This window comes from Ostreococcus lucimarinus, chromosome 2, assembly GCF_000092065.1.
Source record: "Ostreococcus lucimarinus CCE9901 chromosome 2, complete sequence".
In the NCBI taxonomy this organism is placed as follows: domain Eukaryota; kingdom Viridiplantae; phylum Chlorophyta; class Mamiellophyceae; order Mamiellales; family Bathycoccaceae; genus Ostreococcus; species Ostreococcus sp. 'lucimarinus'.
In genome coordinates, this window is record NC_009356.1 from 425,728 (window position 1) to 443,425 (window position 17,698).

The window sequence follows — 17,698 nt, forward strand, 5'->3', positions numbered from 1 at the left end:
GGTCGTCGCAAGTTCACTCGCGCGCATTTATTGTCATACTGTAACGGGTGTTCACTTTATTTAACGCGTTAAGTATCACTTGCCATGCGATGGTCTAAAAAAAAATGGCGACACCGCGGATCGAACGCGGGACCTTTAGATCTTCAGTCTAACGCTCTCCCAACTGAGCTATGTCACCGACTGAGCTCGAGGCATACTCGAGTAAGAGGTCTCCCGCTTTCCTCGCTTTCGCAAGGCGCGTTCCCGTACGACAACGGATTTTCGACTCAATATATTTCCTCTAACGAGTGGCATCATCGGCCGACGGCCGTTGGGAAGATGATGCCGTCAGTACTAAAGAATCTAGTGCTTTAGTGCTTATGTGGAAAACTGCTTACGATCGTCTGAAGAGACTGCCTCTTCCCGGTAGGGCTTTATTCTTTTTTTTATTCTGGTATTGACCGTCACACTGATTCACGATGAAGTGAGTTCGACTGTGTCACGCGAAAATCGCAATTCTTGAAAAACATCACTTGGGTTTTCGTTTCCTCCAACTCCTGCGATGACAAAAGTAAAAGTGAAACGCTTCCGAGCAGGTGCAAGAAATTCAGAGTGCACACATGGAAACCAACTGCAGTCTCCTCCTAAACCCATTTGGAATGTATCTAAATGTACGTGAATACTGTCACTTCGCTGAAGATCGTGCTGGTGGTTGGCTCGCGCCAGTTCAGCGTCAGAGAAATTTGACGCATTGAAATTGAAATTCTCCTTGCTCGTGAACAAGCACTTATTTCCGCTTGCGGAAGATTCTAAAGCCAGCCAGCGCACTTCTTGGCGAGCACCATTATCACTTGGTACTATATATGGAACATGAAGATCGTCAACAGTTGCGGAGTGGCGACCCAGAAACGCAGAGGACTTTCTATCTAAATAATTTTCATGTGGACCAAGTCCAAGCCACTCAACTTGTTGCATGGTTGCTCGACATTGCATCAGAACTCCAATTCGAGGAAGAGGTGGTAAATGAGGTGATAAATCGAATGTGCAAGTAACATTTAGATGACCAGACGCCAAGACCGTGTAATGAGAGCAAAGACGACATACAGTTTTCTTTTGAGCAGTTCGAAGCACAAGCTTACTAGCACAATGAAATCTTCCGAAGTTGTCTACGAAAGTTTCGACAGCTTCTTCGTGCTCATGCAAAGTATCCAGTCCTGCTTTGGCCCATCGCTCGGCAAAAGAAAAAATCCAACCACCACTGTCATTGTCTGTTGGAGCTCGCCATAAACTCGCTATCGGGCCTGATTGAATCAACATTTCGCCGCGAAATTGAAACTTCAATAATCTACCGGAAGCTGCATTGAAAACATATGTGCTGTCTTGCGAAGTGACCCAAATCGCATCACTCAAATGCTCTATATGAATTGCAGCTTCACTGTTCAAGCTTCCCGGAACAGGGACTTTTTGTTGCGGCAACATAAGCTGACACTTTGCAATACTCACACCTTCAGGTATCCAAGACTGATGTTTGATGAACGAAGCCGATACGTCAATCCACCATTCTCCAAACACAAACTGCTTCCTCTGGACAAGCTGCGCGAGAGATGATAGTGATGGGAATAACTGGGACCATTCGTAAGAAGTTTCTGCTCCCGGTTGAATGTGAAGTTTGCTAAATTGGCCTTTCTTAAGTATGAAGCCACTATCGAGAATCACGCACCAGTCGAACTTCATACACTCGAGATTTGTAAAGTGATATCGATTTTCAACGATAATCTTATCTCCTTGTGCGCGTATCATCGTAGGTTGTTGGAGATACTTCACTTCTTCCATGGCAGGATGAGGCGAACGGTCTGGGAAGACCAACCCGTTGATACAAAACTGCTTATCGTTTGGTGAATCTCCAAAATCTCCGCCATAGCCCCAATGAATTCGCCCATTTGTTGAACAGTTTAATCCTTGATCGATAAGGTCCCATATGAACCCTCCTTGCGCACTACGGTTGCTCCGAAACACTTCCCAATATTTGGCGAGACCACCATTGCTATTTCCCATGGCATGAGAATACTCACACAAAATGACTGGTCGATCATCCATCTGTGATGCAAGATCTTGGCAAATCTTAGGTGTTGCATACATGGGACAAATAATATCGGTGCACTTTGTCTTGAAGCCACCACCTTCATATTGAATTGGACGGGTTTTGTCATTTTGTTTTACCCATGAATACATAGCAAAGTGAGCGCCGCCACAACCTGACTCATTGCCAAGTGACCAAATAATGATAGAGCAATGATTTTTGTCGCGTTGTACCATGCGTGATACTCTGGACATGTATGCATTTCTCCATACAGGATCATTTGCTAGATATGGCGTCGAATGTAAGCCAAACTCAAACCCATGTGTCTCAATATTGGCCTCATCAATAACGTACAATCCGTATTCATCACACAACTCATAAAACCTCGGATGATTCGGATAATGTGAAGTGCGCACTGCGTTGAAATTGTTACGTTTCATCAGCAAAATGTCCTCTATCATGAGCTTCTCCGATACCGCCTTTCCCTCTACAGGGCAGTGTTCATGTCTATTTACTCCTTGAAAAGTGATTCGTTTTTCGTTCACTAATAGTTGTTTGTTGAAAATCTGGACAGTTCGAAAGCCTACTCTGCACCCTTCGCAGTCTAAACACTCTCCAGATTCACTCTCCAAAATAATGGCAAGTAGATAAAGCGTTGGACGCTCAGACGACCATTCTGCCACGTTGCTTATGTTGAAGCATACATTTGCATATTGCCTAACTTCCTCTATGTTTTTTTCTTGCGTTGTACCAAAATCAGGTGAATAGTGTTGGATAAGAAACTTGTCCGTAGTTCCAGTAGATATTTCACGTAAGGAAGAATCAAAAAGACGAACACGAAGACGTTTATTGTCATTGTTGAAGTACGCATTGGCGGTGTCACAAATTTCAATCCCAACTCGAAGCTCCCATGTGCCTGACTGCCAATCACAACACTCTGTCTGCACGGAGTAATCGCAGATATGTGACGCTCTTTTACGATACAAATAAACATCTCTGAATATTCCACTGAGCCACCATTGATCTTGATCCTCTAAGTAACTACCATCGCACCATCGATAAACGCGGACCACCACCAAGTTAGTCCCGCTTTGCAAAGAATCTGATACGTCGAATTCGGCGGTCATTTTGCTATCTTGAGAGTAACCGACAAGTTGACCATTGATCCATATATGAAACGCTGCATCGACCCCCTCAAACACGATGAAAGTCCTTTCATATGATTCATTCCAGTCCATATCTAGCTGGAAGGTTCGCCTGTACAGGCCCGTCGGATTTGTCGCGTGCACGCAGTTTTCACACAGAACACCAGCATCAATACCTAGCTTAATAGACGTACGCGCGACTGGTGGATGCAATGGAAAAGGATATTGAAAGTTTGTGTAAATAGGTCGATCCCATCCTTTGCATTGCCAATTTGCAGGGACTGGAATCTCTGCCCAGAACGTGTCTGAGAAGTTTGACAGTGTAAATTCATCAGATATGGCGCGTGGATTCTTCAGAAGCTTGAACTTCCACGTGCCATTCAGGTTCTGAACGTTGGCTAAATTAATTCTCTCATTCCAGAGGCCTCCACCTTTCCAGAAAGATATACATTCGTCCACAGTTCTGAAAGAATATAAGGTGCAGTGACTTGGCCTAGGCATATTTAGCACACATATAGAAACAGTCGACACGACCTACCTTCGATCACGACCAACAATAGATGCGTTCTCCCAGTCGGCGATTTCGGCCGACGATAAAGGCTCGTCTACCTATTTTTCGTGTGATTGCATTTCAATTAGTTGTATGCGACACGTACTGAAACCAGTTGCTCCTGAACGCAACTGTCGAAAAAGGTTGCGTAGGAACACTCCCCGATTCTGAGTATAATTGATAGCACGCGCGATGTGCGAAAAGTCCAGCTTTCGTAAAAGTTGATTATTCCCTGGAGACTAAAGCAACGAAACACGAAGCTTGCAAAGAGGTTCCAAAAGTACATTTTGGAATGCGCGTAGCGCTACGACAGCTGTTTGCTATGACCGCTGTTTCCGTCGAAGGATTACGTGTAGGTCGATTTCAAGACTTATGATATGTCGTACGCGTGACGCGTTCGCGAACACGCGTCGTCACTTGTGGGGGAGTGTTGCAGAGGGTACGACGCACTACCGAACTGGGCCTGACAACGCTTCTTTAAGTCTCCCAGGGTGCTGGAAAAATTTATATATCGCACCTTTAGAGAGTACCTACACACATGACGAGTCATGAACCGTGGATATATACGTATTTTACACCGTTTAGTGCCATCTACAATAGAGTATTCCTACCTTGGTGAAAAGTAGTAGTAGTATGTTGGTATGATACCTTTGCTGAAGGTCCTTCAGTGAAGGACCTTCAGACAAAGTTAGTTGAATACGGAGAAGACCGGCTCGCGGCGGACAGAATACACGACGTGCAACGAGAGCTTCGATACTGTCTTGTGATAGCAACCCAACTGAAATCAAGCGGAAGTATCGTCTGATTACGCAGCGATGCCCCGAACCGAAACTGGCAACGTTCGTCTTCTTGCACGTGTCCGACGGGGCGAGTCAGGGTCACCAGCGTACTTTTGATATCAGGGTGCTCCACAGCACATCATAAGCATCAAATTCAAAATTAGTTGCTACCCAATTGAATCCTCTGTGGTCATCTACGATGCCGACTGAAGACCGCGGTGGACTTTCTGGCCCAACAGTACTCAAGTTTCTTCGCACGACCAGTCTAGTAGCTTTTAAGTTGTGGGCACCAGGTATAGAAAGTATTCCAGTCGAAACACTATCTTTCTCAGACTCAACATAGGACCATTCAAGTTAGTGCTGTGCAAGGACCTACTGCGCTCAGTACAAATGGCGCTCGTGAAAACACGCTCAGTGCAAAAAAATATATTATGTGACAACTCAAGTTGTACTACTCCAGTACCCCTCTTAAGCAGAGTGTTTCACGGTGTATCAACTAGCATAATATGGAGGCTTCAATTAAATGTTGAGGTATGACATTGGTACAGTCAATTCCTCCTTCATTTGGATTCAGATTACTCTTTTAGCTCCTCGGTTTATGTGTTCGCTTTTTACTCCCTGGAACATTCAGAACCTTGCAGTTCTACAATCTCCTTTTCAAGTTGACGTGCGGGTACGTCAAAACAGCAGTCTGGTGCGTTATTAACACTCTTCTTTCGTCATGGTTTGAACGATTCTTACATACATAGGGATATACGAACCGCGAAATGCATATCGGAGTTGAAGGTGCCTCGTTGCTTTTCCCATACTATATTCAATATTCATGACAAGATTTAGGAATGCTGGGACTCTCGCCATAGCAAGGCCGCAAATTTGACAAAAAGGACATTGTTAAAATTATCAGGTTTCTACTTGAAGGTACTTTCACTTTGCAAGATGCACTTGGTGGCTAAAAGTAGCCTAGGTAGCGCAAGTTTTTGCCACGAAAGCAGATCTACTACCAAAAGAATACGTTCACGCGCTCAGCTGCGTTCTTGATGATTGCGCTCCGATGCCCGTCGGTGAGGTCAAGAGAGTGGTAGAGCGAGAATTAGGCGCTCCAATATCGAAGATTTTTCATCGATTTGACTTGCAACCGATCGGCTCAGCCACTATTGCTCAAGTCCACCGCGCAGTCTTGCAAGACGGTCGACATGTCGCTGTAAAAGTACAAAATACTCGAAACAAAAAGCTGATGCGATTTGATTTACGCAACATGCTTTTTGTTTCTCGGTTACTGGATCGACTTCGAGTATATCTTCCGTTCGATCATACAAGCATTTTAGTAGAATATTCCACACAGGTACGCACAATACACCTGCAAGTATTAATGTTCAACTTAACGTCACCCAGGTACCTCTGGAATTTGATTTTAATAGGGAGAGACGCATGTTGAGCGTCCTAGGTCGTCGTATTAGCTCTAATCATAAAGTTCGTGTTCCAGCACCGATCGATGGACTCTGCACTGCTCAAGTGTTGACTATGACTTTGATTGAAGGCAAACCTTTAGCAACTTTTACGTCAGTCAGCTCAAAGAAAAATGTGGAGGGCAATCTTGATTATCTTAGAGACAATTTGAGGGAATTACTAGCAAGCTTTGGATTTCAAATCTTGAACTTAGGTGTTTTTCACAGTGATCCCCATCCGGGCAATATTTTACTAAGAGATTTTCGAGACATTGCGCTGATAGATTTTGGTCAGGTGAAAATATTATCTGATGAAACACGAGTGCTGTTTGCGCATCTTGTCGTATCATTGTACGAAGAGTCGGATCAATTGTACGCAATATTAAAAACACTCAAAGTTGAGTTTACAATAAATGATCCAAAATTGATAAGGACCATAGCTTCAATTCTGTTTGATACACGCATGGATATACCCGAAGCACTCGTATCCCCACTAGATTCTGAATTTCCAGCGGAACTACGCAGTGTGAGAATAAATGTGATACCCACGGAGGTTTTCATGATTATTCGTATCATTGCTATATTTCGAGGCATCTTTTCAGCTTTGGATATCGATTTACATGCGAGGAAACTTTGGGTCAGCAGTGCACGACAAACAATTCTCGATTCCGAGCGTGTATATAACTTCAATATTCTAGCGACACCAAGAAATGAAGTGAACATCGTTGATCAGCTGAAGCATTTTAGTGCTTGGCTTGCCCTTCATGGCTTGCCTCACCAGAGGGAGTATATGATGGCTTTTGCGAAGTTACATGTGTTTTGTATCAAAGATTTACGGAAACTTGCCGCAGAGAACGAGCGATCAGCACTTGATGCCGTATTCGCAAACTTCTCGGAACAGGATAGAAGCCGTTGTCTAAAACTTTGCTATGAGCATTCATGAAAGCGAATATCATAGTTCAACCTGTGTCTTCGTCGAGTACCAGGAGCACTTATTCAACTTATTCAACCAAATTTTGGATTAACGTGAATCCCGACCGGGATACTTTAAAATAGTAATTACATTTTATTAGATCTTAAAAATCTCTCAATGCAGCAAATTTTCAGTTCAGGTGCCTGTGAATGTTTAATAAATAAAATAACACACGGGCGTGCCGTTCCTCAACACCCCCGCCAGTCGCCAGACACGCACATATACCGAACTGATTCGAGCCGTCGAATGGTCACGTAAAGCACGCATATTGCAGAGTCCTACCGTTGTTCAACTTTTAACTAGAGTTCGCGATGGGTAAGTCCATCGCTCACGCCAGTCACTCCCACTTCAACTCATACATTTTTGTTACAATACAGGCATTAAGGAGGGTCTCTCCGAACTTTGGGATGACTTGATGTCTTATCGGACACTTAAGGTGGTCAAAATAAGCGATAGGCGCCTGGCCTATGTTCACAAGACGCTCATGGTGACGATTCTTGTGTACGCTCTCGTTTCAGTCATCGGGGCCCACACGTACATGCTCAAGGAAAAGCCACGAGCATACATGTCTACCATATTCAATGATACAGTGAGAGATTTGAATCTCGCTGATAGTGCAATGCTCAATCAAATTTATTGCAACGCGTCATATTCGGACTTCGCTGGAGACTCACTTGTACCGGAAGGTTCATATTTAAATAACAGTTGCGTCACTCATATACCGACAGCACAAATGGTTGAAACTGATGAGGTGGCTACGTTCATCGCGACGCATTTGAAGTCGAGAATGTTTACAAGATCGTGTGCAGATGCTTTGACCCAGGTCGGTTGCAGCATATCATATCAAACAGATGTTAATCAGTTCCCACTTGATCCAGACAACTTAATCCTGCAAATCCGGCCGCGTTTTGTTACGAGTTGGGGGTATAACGGCTATCCCGAATCGGTTGCTGTATTTGATCACACGTCGACAGCATTTCGAACATTTTACTCTAACGATGCGAATAACTCGGCGAAATTCCCGATTATGTACCTTCATGAGATCCTGCGATTAGCTGGTATCGAGCTGGACGAAAGAAACGAGATTGAAGTTTCGTCCGCTTTCGCCACGAATTTTCCCATTTATCGGCTGACGGGCGTGCGATTGAGTGTTGACTTGACTTTTAGTAACTTTCGTCCGATGTCGCACTTCAAACCGTTCGATTTCAGTGCTGAAGCAGATATGAATATTCAACTGAGCAGTGAGGGAAGCTTTGTCACAAGCGTAGACATGGTGCATTTCTCCGGACCAGCATCAGATATCTCTGCAAGTGGAACTGTGATGCAGTACAGAGGAGTGCAATTGGAGTATGGTGCAAAGGGTCTGATGGGCAAAGCTGACTTCTACACAGCAATGATGGCAATAATGAGCTGCTTCATTATGGTCTCTGTCGCGACAACGGTTGTTGATATTATCGGTGCTTTTATCTACGATTCTTTCAAAGACGATAAAATAGAAGATGACGGTGAGCGACAGCATTTAGAGCACATGATTCTAAACTTGGAGACCGTTGGCGTGCCTTTCGGACACGACGACTTACAAATTCTACCAAATGTATCCATGAAGGAGTTCCTTCAGTTGCTTCAACGTGACATCGTCAAATTGAACGCTCTGGCGCACCACATGAGTCGTGATTTGGCAGCAGCAGGAGTAAATCAGCACACGGTATCAATCCAACAACCAACCAAGCATGCAAGTATGCCGAAGTATAAATGTAAACTTGTCGCACCCGATAGAACAGACGTTTACCTCACCGGTGGGCCTCAAACAATTGGACGTGGGCACGGTGGTTGTGAATCAAAGCGCATTTCACATAAGCAGCTAAGTATTATAGCGAATATTCAAACCGGCGTGGCTTTGGTGAAAGGTCTGCACACGAAGAATGTGTCTGGTGTCGCTTTAGCCGGTGGTGCATGGCAGACGCTCGGCGCAAATGATGAAGTTGAGCTGGAGGCAGGTGATATGATAGCATTAATATTAGACCAGAACGAAGAGGAGACAAGCGCAGAGGGTGTTTTCATTTACGCTGTCGAGAAATTCGAGGAAATAACGAGTAAGAGCTGGTTTAGTCTTTGAAAGACGAGACATTTTGCAAGAATGCAGGAGCGAAGCGTGAAAAAGATCCAGGCAACGACCACACCTACTAACCGATGTCCTTGAGAAGTTTTCCATAGTAAACAAATTTCCACTGTGTCTGCTTGTAATGTAACCACCTATCTTCAAATAGGGAAAGATTTCTTTGAGACGTCTCTCCATTCATGGGAACTAGTGTTGCGAAAAATAAAGCTGCCTTCGGGAATACTTAATAGGCGATTGCGTCTTTAATAGTTCGAGTGCAAGCAGCTTACCTCGAGCCATGTGAGTGCCTCGCACATTTGAGCCTCATAAAATAGTCCTGCAGAGGTGTTAATCTAATCCTAACTACAAGCAGAAATAGAACACCTTCAACGTTCATTTCTGAATTCTTTTCCGCCTGGTACTCTTGCAAAAATGATAGCAAACTTTCATCGTAGAAGGAGTTCGTAGTTCGAAACAATTTCATTGTATCGAATCCACGATAATTTGGGCCGGCTAAATCAATGTCGATCAACTTTAGTGAAACGAAGGTATGAGGTGTAAGTAAGTGACTTCAACGTGAAGTTTATGGTGTACCTTGAAGTTTCGGTCCTGTTGGTAGATTACGTTCGATGGCTTCAGGTCACCGTGACAGAAACAGATAGGTAAGTGAACGCTCTGGATATTTTGTGAGATACTATTGAATTTTGGACACTCATATACACGCCTTGAAGAAAGATTCCACTTTGAACACTTCATCCTCTAATTCCTAAAGCAATGTCAACTTGTCAACTTGAGCGACCACCAACTGGTACTTTGCGCTTTGCGCCGCACCTTGACCCCAACACCAGCGATCATGCCCCCCTTTGAAAATCTTAGTCTCATTAACATCCGGGGATTTCGACACTACCTCAAGTGGTCGCAACTGCATCAGCATTTGATGAAACCATTTCCATATGAGTGCCCGCTCACGTCCTTCACAAGTCAGGGGAAGTAAAGGTTTCAAGATCTCAAATGATTCACCCTCTACGTGCACTGAGTGCAGCCTACTTATTCTACGATATTGTGACAAAAGATTTAACATTCTTGTTCAAAGATTCGAGAGTGTGCTTACAATTTAGCAGTTGACTTGCAGAACGAAAGTTCCTTCATATCTTCTTCTCGGAGAACTCGGCCATCCAAGTACTCAGTAACGATGATATCATCGGCGTGTGAAATATAATGCGGACAAATGCCACGTTCTGCCAAAGTTTTATGCATCTCGATGCAACTGCGCGCTCTTGAGACAGTTGAAATGTACTGTGTACTTCACGCCTACCTCAGTAAGTCACAGCGCAGTTTTGACAACTTGCTGTACTTTTTTACTACAAAGGTTTCGCCTCCACATGAGACCTTGTGCAGATGTGAATTTTAGTTTTTAAATAATGTAGCGCCGTTTCGTATCGGATACCTTGAAAACTTGGTTGCAGAAGCCTTCTGTGAACTGTGCGCACTCGAGTCTAACAGAAAAAGTTTAGGTATTGAGAATATCCAAGATCGGCGGCGGATATGAGTAACTTACTTCACCGAATGCTTGTAATTTAAAATACTTTTGATGGCGTCAACATCTTCCACACTTAGTGATGTTGCTACTTTTTTCGAGAAAGCAGTTGCGCTTGGACTCCGTCGAGTTTGTCGAACTTTGCAATAACTTGGTCGTTCCGGTCGGGAAAGGACGAAAGCATGCATCACCCTCTCATGCAGGGGTATCAAGCATATCTTAACTTGCTCTAGTAGAGAGAAGCAAGTGCGAAACGCGTCGGCCTGTCCTGGGCATAGCCGGTCTCCCGGCAAACTGCTGAATTGTGAAAAATAGCAATAGTGGCAAATTGTACTTACTAGTCCTGTATTGTACTTGTGTGACTATCTATATAAATCCGCGAAATATAGCACAGTTATGAAAATCTATTCGCAACATCGAGAACTCGAGAAGCATGTCCGTTCGTTTGAAAAATTCGAACTTAGCTGCATCGACGGCTCGTCAGTACGAAGCCTGAACAAGGTCTGCGTACAGCCATTGAAGGCAGCACCTCGACCTCGACACAGAGGAAGAAAACAAGAGAGAAAGGATATAGACACAGAGACACAGACAGAGATGTCAACACGTCCGACGTTTACATACGAAGTGCGTACCCATTTCTCGCGTTCTGCAAGCTCAGGCGTATGACTCCCCGGTAGGAAACGGATTTCATATCACAAGATATACTGGTCGAAATAACACCACATTTTTTACGCGAGGTAAGCATATTTCCGTCCGGATTACTTCATTACGTTAACAGCGAACGACGTTTTCTGCATACAGCGCGATCAACTTGTAACTGCTGAGGTAAGGTTCGCGAAAAGAGTGAGAGAGAAAAAGAGAGAGAGAGAGAGAGAGAGAGAGAGAGAGAGAGAGAGAGGGGAGACTGACGCGTTCAATGCAGTACGGACCGTTTAGACCAAACGTACCAGTTGTTGTACCACTTTGGGTGGCACTCGCCTTGAAACAAAGTGGTAGTTGTACCATCGAGTTGGATGACTGGTTTAAACTAGAGAATATATTGGCAACTCAAGAGAGAGAAAAGACAGATGCGAAGCAACTTCAGGTTTCGTCTCTACACTAGATTCTATCGCACAAGCTAAGCTACTCGCAGATTTTGCCGCGATGTTATGTCGAACAGGCACGTACAGTTTCAAAGTATTGGTTAGAGGATATGCCGCAGCAAAGTGGGATGGCATCCAGTTTAGTAAGTTCGAGTACGCCTGATTGTGGCGGCTATCTTACTTTTAAGCAGGAGGATATCTTGTCACTTAGAAAACAAAAATTGCGACAAAGCTTTCGTAAGCTAGAACAGAAGCTAGAAGACATAGACGGACTGGTAGGTGGCCCTGAACACACAACAGAGAGACTTCTCACGCTAACATACAGGGCTTTCTCTCACTACAACCGGAGATATCAAATCTTGAACTAACGCTAATAAGGTGCTTTAGCTGCGCATCTATGGAAATGAGCACGGCGATGTTTTCAAATTGGTGTGAGCGGCTTCGTAGGAACAATCATCTGTCAAGCCCAAGTGCTGGTAATTGAATCTGCACAATGTTATGAGCACGAAAGCTTTGAGAGTGATACAAAATTGTAACTCACTTTTTCCATCTTCGAAAACTCCCATTCCTTGTTCTGAGAAAATGTAAGCGTTGTGATAAGAAAATAAAGCTCACGTACACAAAGTGGACAGTTGCTACGCGTCCGAAGCCATTTCGAAATACAGTCCAGATGGAAAACATGTCCACAGTTGCCCCAAGCAATGCTCAGACCTTCGTCTGATGAAGCAGAAGGGTTTGCTTGATATTCTATACTAGCTTCATGTAGGCTGTTCCTACAGATAGCACATGTATCTGTACAGATGGACCAAGACCAAACAGCAACAGCTGACCACTACTTTCTTGTGAGCGACTTCTTTCCCGATCTTAACAGCACTTACCTTTTTCAACTGAAATGTCTGGTCCACATTTGTATGCGACATGTCCACCACCGCCGCAGCGAGACTTTCGTTCGTTGGATACGTTCTGACGTATTGCGCGTTCGTCGGCGCACGAAAATCGCAGCGCGCGGTCCTTTTTTGCGGTACACTGACAGACATCACGACTGTTTTTTTGTACAATCTCTGCCGCTGCCGCTTCGGTAAACGCAAATATTTTAGCCTATCAAGCACACACCGATTGCTGAGTTGTACAAAAAGCTAAAATCGAGGAAATTCGATTGACCGGCGTTCCGACGGCGACGTAGGGCGCCTGTCGAAAGGCCGTATCACATTTGGCATACTACTCAGAACATGTTCAACGCGAAGAACGGTTTTTCTGAGGCACACGTGAGGGGATGTCAGACCAAACGACTCACCAAACAGAACTACGCCGAACTTTCTCGATGTGACACGTTGGAAGACATCAAGACGTACTTGGTATGCACTCTAAGTTGCGCTGAAAGTTAGCGATTGACAATAAACAGCAAACGATGAGTGATTATTCAGAATATGTTCGTGATCTTCAAGCGCCAGTGAGACCGGTTGACATTATTGAATGCTGCAGAAAGAGACAGATCGCAGAGTTTAATATTTGCTGTCAGCAGGTTTGTAACGTATCTTATTCCTGAAGATAGCCAACAATTGCCATAGGCTTCTTCCCCTTTGTCCAATTTTTTGGAGTATTTGACGTACGGATACATGATCGATAATCTTGTGTTGGCTTTAAATGGCATGCTTCGTGGACGTACCACAGAGGTACGCAGTCAATTTTTCAACGAAAACCTGTCTCAACTGCTGTAGGCAATACTTGAGAAGTGTAGCCCCATTGGTTTTTTCGATTCTTTATCCGCGGTTGTCGTGTCGAGTAGTGTCCAGTGAGTTCTCCTTCATTTTGACAAACAAGCTCAGATGATTGTAGTACTGTGTAGAGAACTCTACAGACTAGCTCTCGTGGATACACCGCTTGCCTCTTATTTCAGTAGCTCGATTAAGGCAGAAGATCTGGATGAGTTAAATATTGAGCTCATACGGAACGTCCTATACAAGGTAAAGTTCCGGTTGCATTTTGACGAAGTGACGCCTGAGGTCTGCTCTAGGAATATTTGCAAGATTTCATGGTTTTCTGCAACAAAATGGATCAAAACACACGTCAATTGATGGAGGTAACGCAAATGACACCACTAAATGACGGGCATTTTGATCAGTACTCCTACCAGAAACTACTTAGCATGGAGGCCGATCGGCACGCGATAAGAATCACACTGAACTCTTTCGGAACAGAGCTTTCCAAGGCTGATCGAAGAAATCTTTATACGAATTTTGGCACCATGTACCCCGATGGCTTCGCGCGTCTTGCGAATTGTGAAACGGTAGATGAAGTGAAACGCATACTAGTAGCTTATCCAGAATTCAGAGAGTTGACGAAAAGTGATGATCCCCACTACATTGACAGGGTACGCAGTCTCTTTTTTTGTATCACAAGACTTAACGATTTGCAGGGACTACGCGTTCTCGAACTGGAAGCATGTGGACAAGCACTCGATGAGCAATTCAATTTCGCTATCTTTTATGCTTTCGTAAAGTTTCAGGAGAACGAAATAAACAACCTGATGTGGCTCACTGAGTGTGTTGCTCAAAGGCAAAAAAGTAGTCTAGGCGAGGGCATTGTCTACATACAATAGCGATCCAAGGAAGTTAAAAGAACGATGCGACGGGTCTGAAAATTAATCTCTCGTTGAATAGTTTCATTATAAACTCAAGATTGTAAATTTAATGTGATGCGTCTCAGTCCGTTTCGTAACCGAACACAGATGAAAAGACATCAATAACTCGAGAGCCTTCATCAATAGTCGCCATTGGATCCTTACGGAGCCTGTGACGCAGGCAGAGCGACACTACCGAATAAACGTCTTCGTCGGTCACTACCTTGGAACCTCGGAAGGCTGCAGCTGCACGTGATGCGCGAGTCGTCACGAGATCACCACGGAGGCCATCGACGTCAAGCTCAGCGCAGACTTGGGAAATTTTCAGTCGGATTTCCATGGGAACCTCAACCTCCGGTAACAAGGCGCGCGCCCGAGTCACCTGGTCTATGATTTCGTCCTGCTTTGCCTTGTATCCCGCGCGGAACGACTTCGGATCCGTGTCAAATGCAGTCCGCTCTTCGACAACCTTGACCCGCTCTTCTGGCAGTTTCACAGTCTTGATTTGTGCATGCATGCCGAAGCGATCTAAAAGCTGGGGTCGCAGTTCGCCTTCTTCTGGGTTACCGGAACCAATGAGGATGAAACGAGCCGGGTGACATATACTGATTCCCTCGCGCTCCACTGTATTCCAGCCCGACGCTGCCGAATCAAGCAAAACATCAACAAGGTGGTCGTCTAGTAAGTTGACTTCATCAACATACAGTATTCCGCGATTCGCCTTGGCGAGGAGACCAGGTTCGAAGGCTTTCGTCCCCTCAGTTAACGCTTTCTCGATATCGATCGTCCCGCATACGCGATCCTCAGTTGCACCCAAGGGTAAGTCAACCATATTGATAGGAACGAAGGAAGTCTCGAGCGGTTGCTTGGCCCGATATGCCGATAAAACGTCGGGAGACATCAAGTTCGGATCCGTAGGGCTACTCATAAACGGATCATCTTTCACGATTTCGATGTATGGAAGTAAATCAGTCAACGAACGGACTGTCGTCGACTTCCCAGTCCCACGATCGCCCATCACCATGATGCCGCCGATATTCGGATCGATGATGTTCATCAGCGCTGCGAACTTCATCTCTTCTTGGCCAATGATAGCGCAGAAGGGATATACAGGTCTAGCGGTACTATCCTCCACCTCGGAATCGTTGGAAACTACGTCAAGAGTGAGTAAGTCAATATTCTATGCCGACACTACAGGGTCTCTTACCGGCTTTAGGGCGAAGTGTCTGCTGCACGCGGCAGCCACGCGTGCCTTGAATGTTCCTGAAAACAAATTGAGAAAAATTTCGAAGATCAGTTCGAAACGGGGCGTACTTATATCCCCGGCTCCATCTACAGAGCGCTGTACCGTAGAAGAAAACCGTCAGTCGCCCGAGTTCTGTCGATAAGGTTGCGAGCGATGTGTTCGCGTGTCCGCTTGTGCGAAAAGAACGCAATGGGAAAGCCTCACGCGTGACGATCTAACGAACAAAAAAATGAGGATGCTTGAGTGAAACAAATATCGCGTCAAACTCGCACGTGACGAGAAAACTTCGCGTGCAGGCACGTGTCTCACCGTTTACGTGTTGATGACTGTATGAAACAGCGGCGGACATCGACATGTTGAACTCGCTCGTCTGTTTAAATAATATCCGAATAATTATTCACGATGGTACACGATCTAATCACCCGTGGGCACAACGTGTGCGCGTGCGTCAGTGCGGCAAGTACAAGTATCGAATGTGACGTGAGCTAAGCTGAGGAAGCGGATAACGATGAAAACATTCGGTTCTATATCATGGTGTATTAATGATGTTTCATAAACGCGCACATACTTAACAGCGTGTATTGCATATATCAGTATCTCCACGGTTTATTGTGGGTCTGGCGCGTGCGTTGACGTCTTCGAGGAAACGACAGCTTTCGCTGAACTTGCAACGCGCGTCAAAACGCTCACGCGAATACTCAGCCACAGTTCCTTCGTCCGTCGTTTGACGCGACAGCTGTTTCTCAGGTTCAACATCCTGCACTTCTTGCATCAACTCAACAAGGTTGGCTGCATACTCGCCGAACTCTTCGCGACAGGATCCCCGAGTTATTTTTCACAATGCAAGCTCGATCTTTATACCGTTTCAAGACGCAGCACTCTAGGTACGCTATAGGTGTAGTTTTCGTCGTTCGAGCATACGGTCGTGAGCGGTGCACCCCTTTTGTTGGCAAATTAAAGGCGGCACACGCGTGAAACCCTACAGGGGAAGTACTAACGGCTCTTTTTTGTTTTCGCTCCCAGTGGCGTTGGATCATCATCTGCGCGCATAGATCGCTCAAAGCACCAAGGCTTACAGACTCGAGTTAAAGCAGGGCTTTATGTCAGCAACCAACAGGGCAAGGGTCCATCGCCTATTGTGCTGGAAAGGTTTCAAAGCGTTGCCAGCCAACTCATGTCGCAGCGTATTATTCGACTCGGCGGTGCAGTAGATGACGATAGCTGCAACTTAATCGTAGCTCAACTTCTTTGGTTAGATGCTGCAGATCCCACGAAAGACATTACACTGTACGTAAATTCACCTGGGGGCTCCGTTACAGCAGGAATGGCGGTGTTTGATACAATGCGACATATTCGTCCCAACGTTTCTACGGTTTGTGTGGGTCTTGCGGCATCTATGGGTGCGTTTCTTCTTGCTTCTGGTCATCCGGGCAAAAGATACAGCCTTCCGAACAGTAGGATCATGATTCACCAACCTCTTGGTGGTGCACAAGGTCAAGCCGCAGATATTGAGATACAAGCTAACGAAATCATGCATCATAAGTCAACGCTGAACGGCTACCTCGCTGAATTTACCAAGAAACCACTTGAGACGGTGATGGAAGATACCGATCGAGACTTTTTCATGTCGGCTAAGGAAGCCGTTGAGTATGGCCTTATAGACGCTATCATTGAGCACCCCACAGACGTGGCTGTCAAGGCTTCGGGCATACCTATGTATGCGTCTGGACTGTAAGACGACTGCTTCGTCTCGTTTTCCATTGTAAAAGTGACTCTGGTTATAATGTATGAGTCGGCGTGTAGAAGAAAAGCGATTATCCGACGACACGTCATTTTTCATGTTGTTCCAGCGAGAGGTAAAAATACATCGCACCAGAACGCACCTCGTCTATGTTGGACGTTCCTTAGCGACAATTTGTTATGAACACCAACCAACGAATCCTCAGATTTGCAAACATCTCGCGGCATGCGACACGACAACCTCTACACTCAAGGTTTGCGTGGCAATCAGCCTCACTTGGGCTAGAGTTCCAGTCTCGAACGGTAAGGTTGGTGTACACTACGGCCGAAGCTTGGCGAGTTTTAGGGAGCTTCAGATAGGTCGTAGACTTCATGTGATGATTGTTTTGAAATTTAATCTTCTGTCAATATTAAAAGCCGTGAG

At 45.1% G+C, this 17,698-nt stretch overlaps 9 protein-coding genes across 9 annotated transcripts; 5 read left to right on the forward strand and 4 right to left on the reverse strand.

Moving 5' to 3' along the window:
- Positions 1-453: 453 nt before the first annotated feature.
- Positions 454-4,040, reverse strand: LacZ (Beta-galactosidase, putative; the record flags this gene model as incomplete). Its single annotated transcript, XM_001416348.1, has 3 exons — positions 454-3,697; positions 3,743-3,813; positions 3,861-4,040. 3 exons carry the CDS (start codon positions 4,038-4,040, stop codon positions 454-456), a joined length of 3,495 nt encoding a protein of 1,164 aa, XP_001416385.1.
- A 692-nt stretch (positions 4,041-4,732) lies between these two features.
- Positions 4,733-6,921, forward strand: Abc1 (ABC1 family protein-like protein; the record flags this gene model as incomplete). The annotated part of the gene is made up of 7 exons (XM_001416106.1): positions 4,733-4,826; positions 4,877-5,064; positions 5,121-5,227; positions 5,283-5,319; positions 5,371-5,451; positions 5,498-5,875; positions 5,926-6,921. 7 exons carry the CDS (start codon positions 4,733-4,735, stop codon positions 6,919-6,921), a joined length of 1,881 nt encoding a protein of 626 aa, XP_001416143.1.
- Positions 6,922-7,262: 341 nt separating this feature from the next.
- Positions 7,263-9,067, forward strand: Unk1 (uncharacterized protein; the record flags this gene model as incomplete). The annotated part of the gene is made up of 2 exons (XM_001416107.1): positions 7,263-7,266; positions 7,329-9,067. The coding sequence occupies 2 exons, from the start codon at positions 7,263-7,265 to the stop codon at positions 9,065-9,067; spliced, it is 1,743 nt and encodes a 580-aa protein (XP_001416144.1).
- Positions 9,068-9,134: 67 nt separating this feature from the next.
- Positions 9,135-10,774, reverse strand: EtnK (predicted protein; the record flags this gene model as incomplete). Its single annotated transcript, XM_001416349.1, has 12 exons — positions 9,135-9,281; positions 9,340-9,386; positions 9,434-9,581; positions 9,644-9,724; positions 9,774-9,815; positions 9,881-9,910; positions 9,957-10,021; positions 10,070-10,101; positions 10,161-10,316; positions 10,365-10,438; positions 10,497-10,545; positions 10,608-10,774. The coding sequence occupies 12 exons, from the start codon at positions 10,772-10,774 to the stop codon at positions 9,135-9,137; spliced, it is 1,038 nt and encodes a 345-aa protein (XP_001416386.1).
- Positions 10,775-11,180: 406 nt separating this feature from the next.
- Positions 11,181-12,256, forward strand: Psf2 (DNA replication complex GINS protein PSF2, putative; the record flags this gene model as incomplete). The annotated part of the gene is made up of 8 exons (XM_001416108.1): positions 11,181-11,210; positions 11,264-11,323; positions 11,388-11,411; positions 11,509-11,670; positions 11,719-11,811; positions 11,863-11,943; positions 11,994-12,099; positions 12,180-12,256. 8 exons carry the CDS (start codon positions 11,181-11,183, stop codon positions 12,254-12,256), a joined length of 633 nt encoding a protein of 210 aa, XP_001416145.1.
- Rbx1 (RING-box protein 1) lies at positions 12,165-12,588 on the reverse strand (the record flags this gene model as incomplete). The annotated part of the gene is made up of 3 exons (XM_001416350.1): positions 12,165-12,242; positions 12,288-12,500; positions 12,547-12,588. The coding sequence occupies 3 exons, from the start codon at positions 12,586-12,588 to the stop codon at positions 12,165-12,167; spliced, it is 333 nt and encodes a 110-aa protein (XP_001416387.1).
- Positions 12,589-12,897: 309 nt separating this feature from the next.
- Positions 12,898-14,267, forward strand: VaoD (vacuolar ATP synthase subunit D, probable; the record flags this gene model as incomplete). The annotated part of the gene is made up of 8 exons (XM_001416109.1): positions 12,898-13,023; positions 13,071-13,190; positions 13,237-13,341; positions 13,387-13,460; positions 13,515-13,632; positions 13,683-13,748; positions 13,803-14,039; positions 14,085-14,267. 8 exons carry the CDS (start codon positions 12,898-12,900, stop codon positions 14,265-14,267), a joined length of 1,029 nt encoding a protein of 342 aa, XP_001416146.1.
- A 103-nt stretch (positions 14,268-14,370) lies between these two features.
- On the reverse strand, positions 14,371-15,883 carry ChlI (Magnesium-protoporyphyrin IX chelatase subunit chlI; the record flags this gene model as incomplete). Its single annotated transcript, XM_001416351.1, has 4 exons — positions 14,371-15,440; positions 15,496-15,551; positions 15,603-15,630; positions 15,844-15,883. The coding sequence occupies 4 exons, from the start codon at positions 15,881-15,883 to the stop codon at positions 14,371-14,373; spliced, it is 1,194 nt and encodes a 397-aa protein (XP_001416388.1).
- Positions 15,884-16,223: 340 nt separating this feature from the next.
- On the forward strand, positions 16,224-17,649 carry ClpP5 (chloroplast Clp protease, subunit of ClpP peptidase complex). Its single transcript, XM_001416110.1, has 2 exons — positions 16,224-16,418; positions 16,558-17,649. Exons 1-2 carry the CDS (start codon positions 16,375-16,377, stop codon positions 17,267-17,269), a joined length of 756 nt encoding a protein of 251 aa, XP_001416147.1. The 5' UTR covers positions 16,224-16,374; the 3' UTR covers positions 17,270-17,649.
- The last annotated feature ends 49 nt before the right edge of the window (positions 17,650-17,698 follow it).

Coding starts and splice junctions, on each gene's coding strand:
- ClpP5 (XM_001416110.1), top strand. CDS start 16,375: ATGCAAGCTCGATCTTTATACCGTTTCAAGACGCAGCACTCTAG. Junction 16,419..16,557: donor TTCAAGACGCAGCACTCTAG/GTACGCTATAGG, acceptor TTTCGCTCCCAG/TGGCGTTGGATCATCATCTG.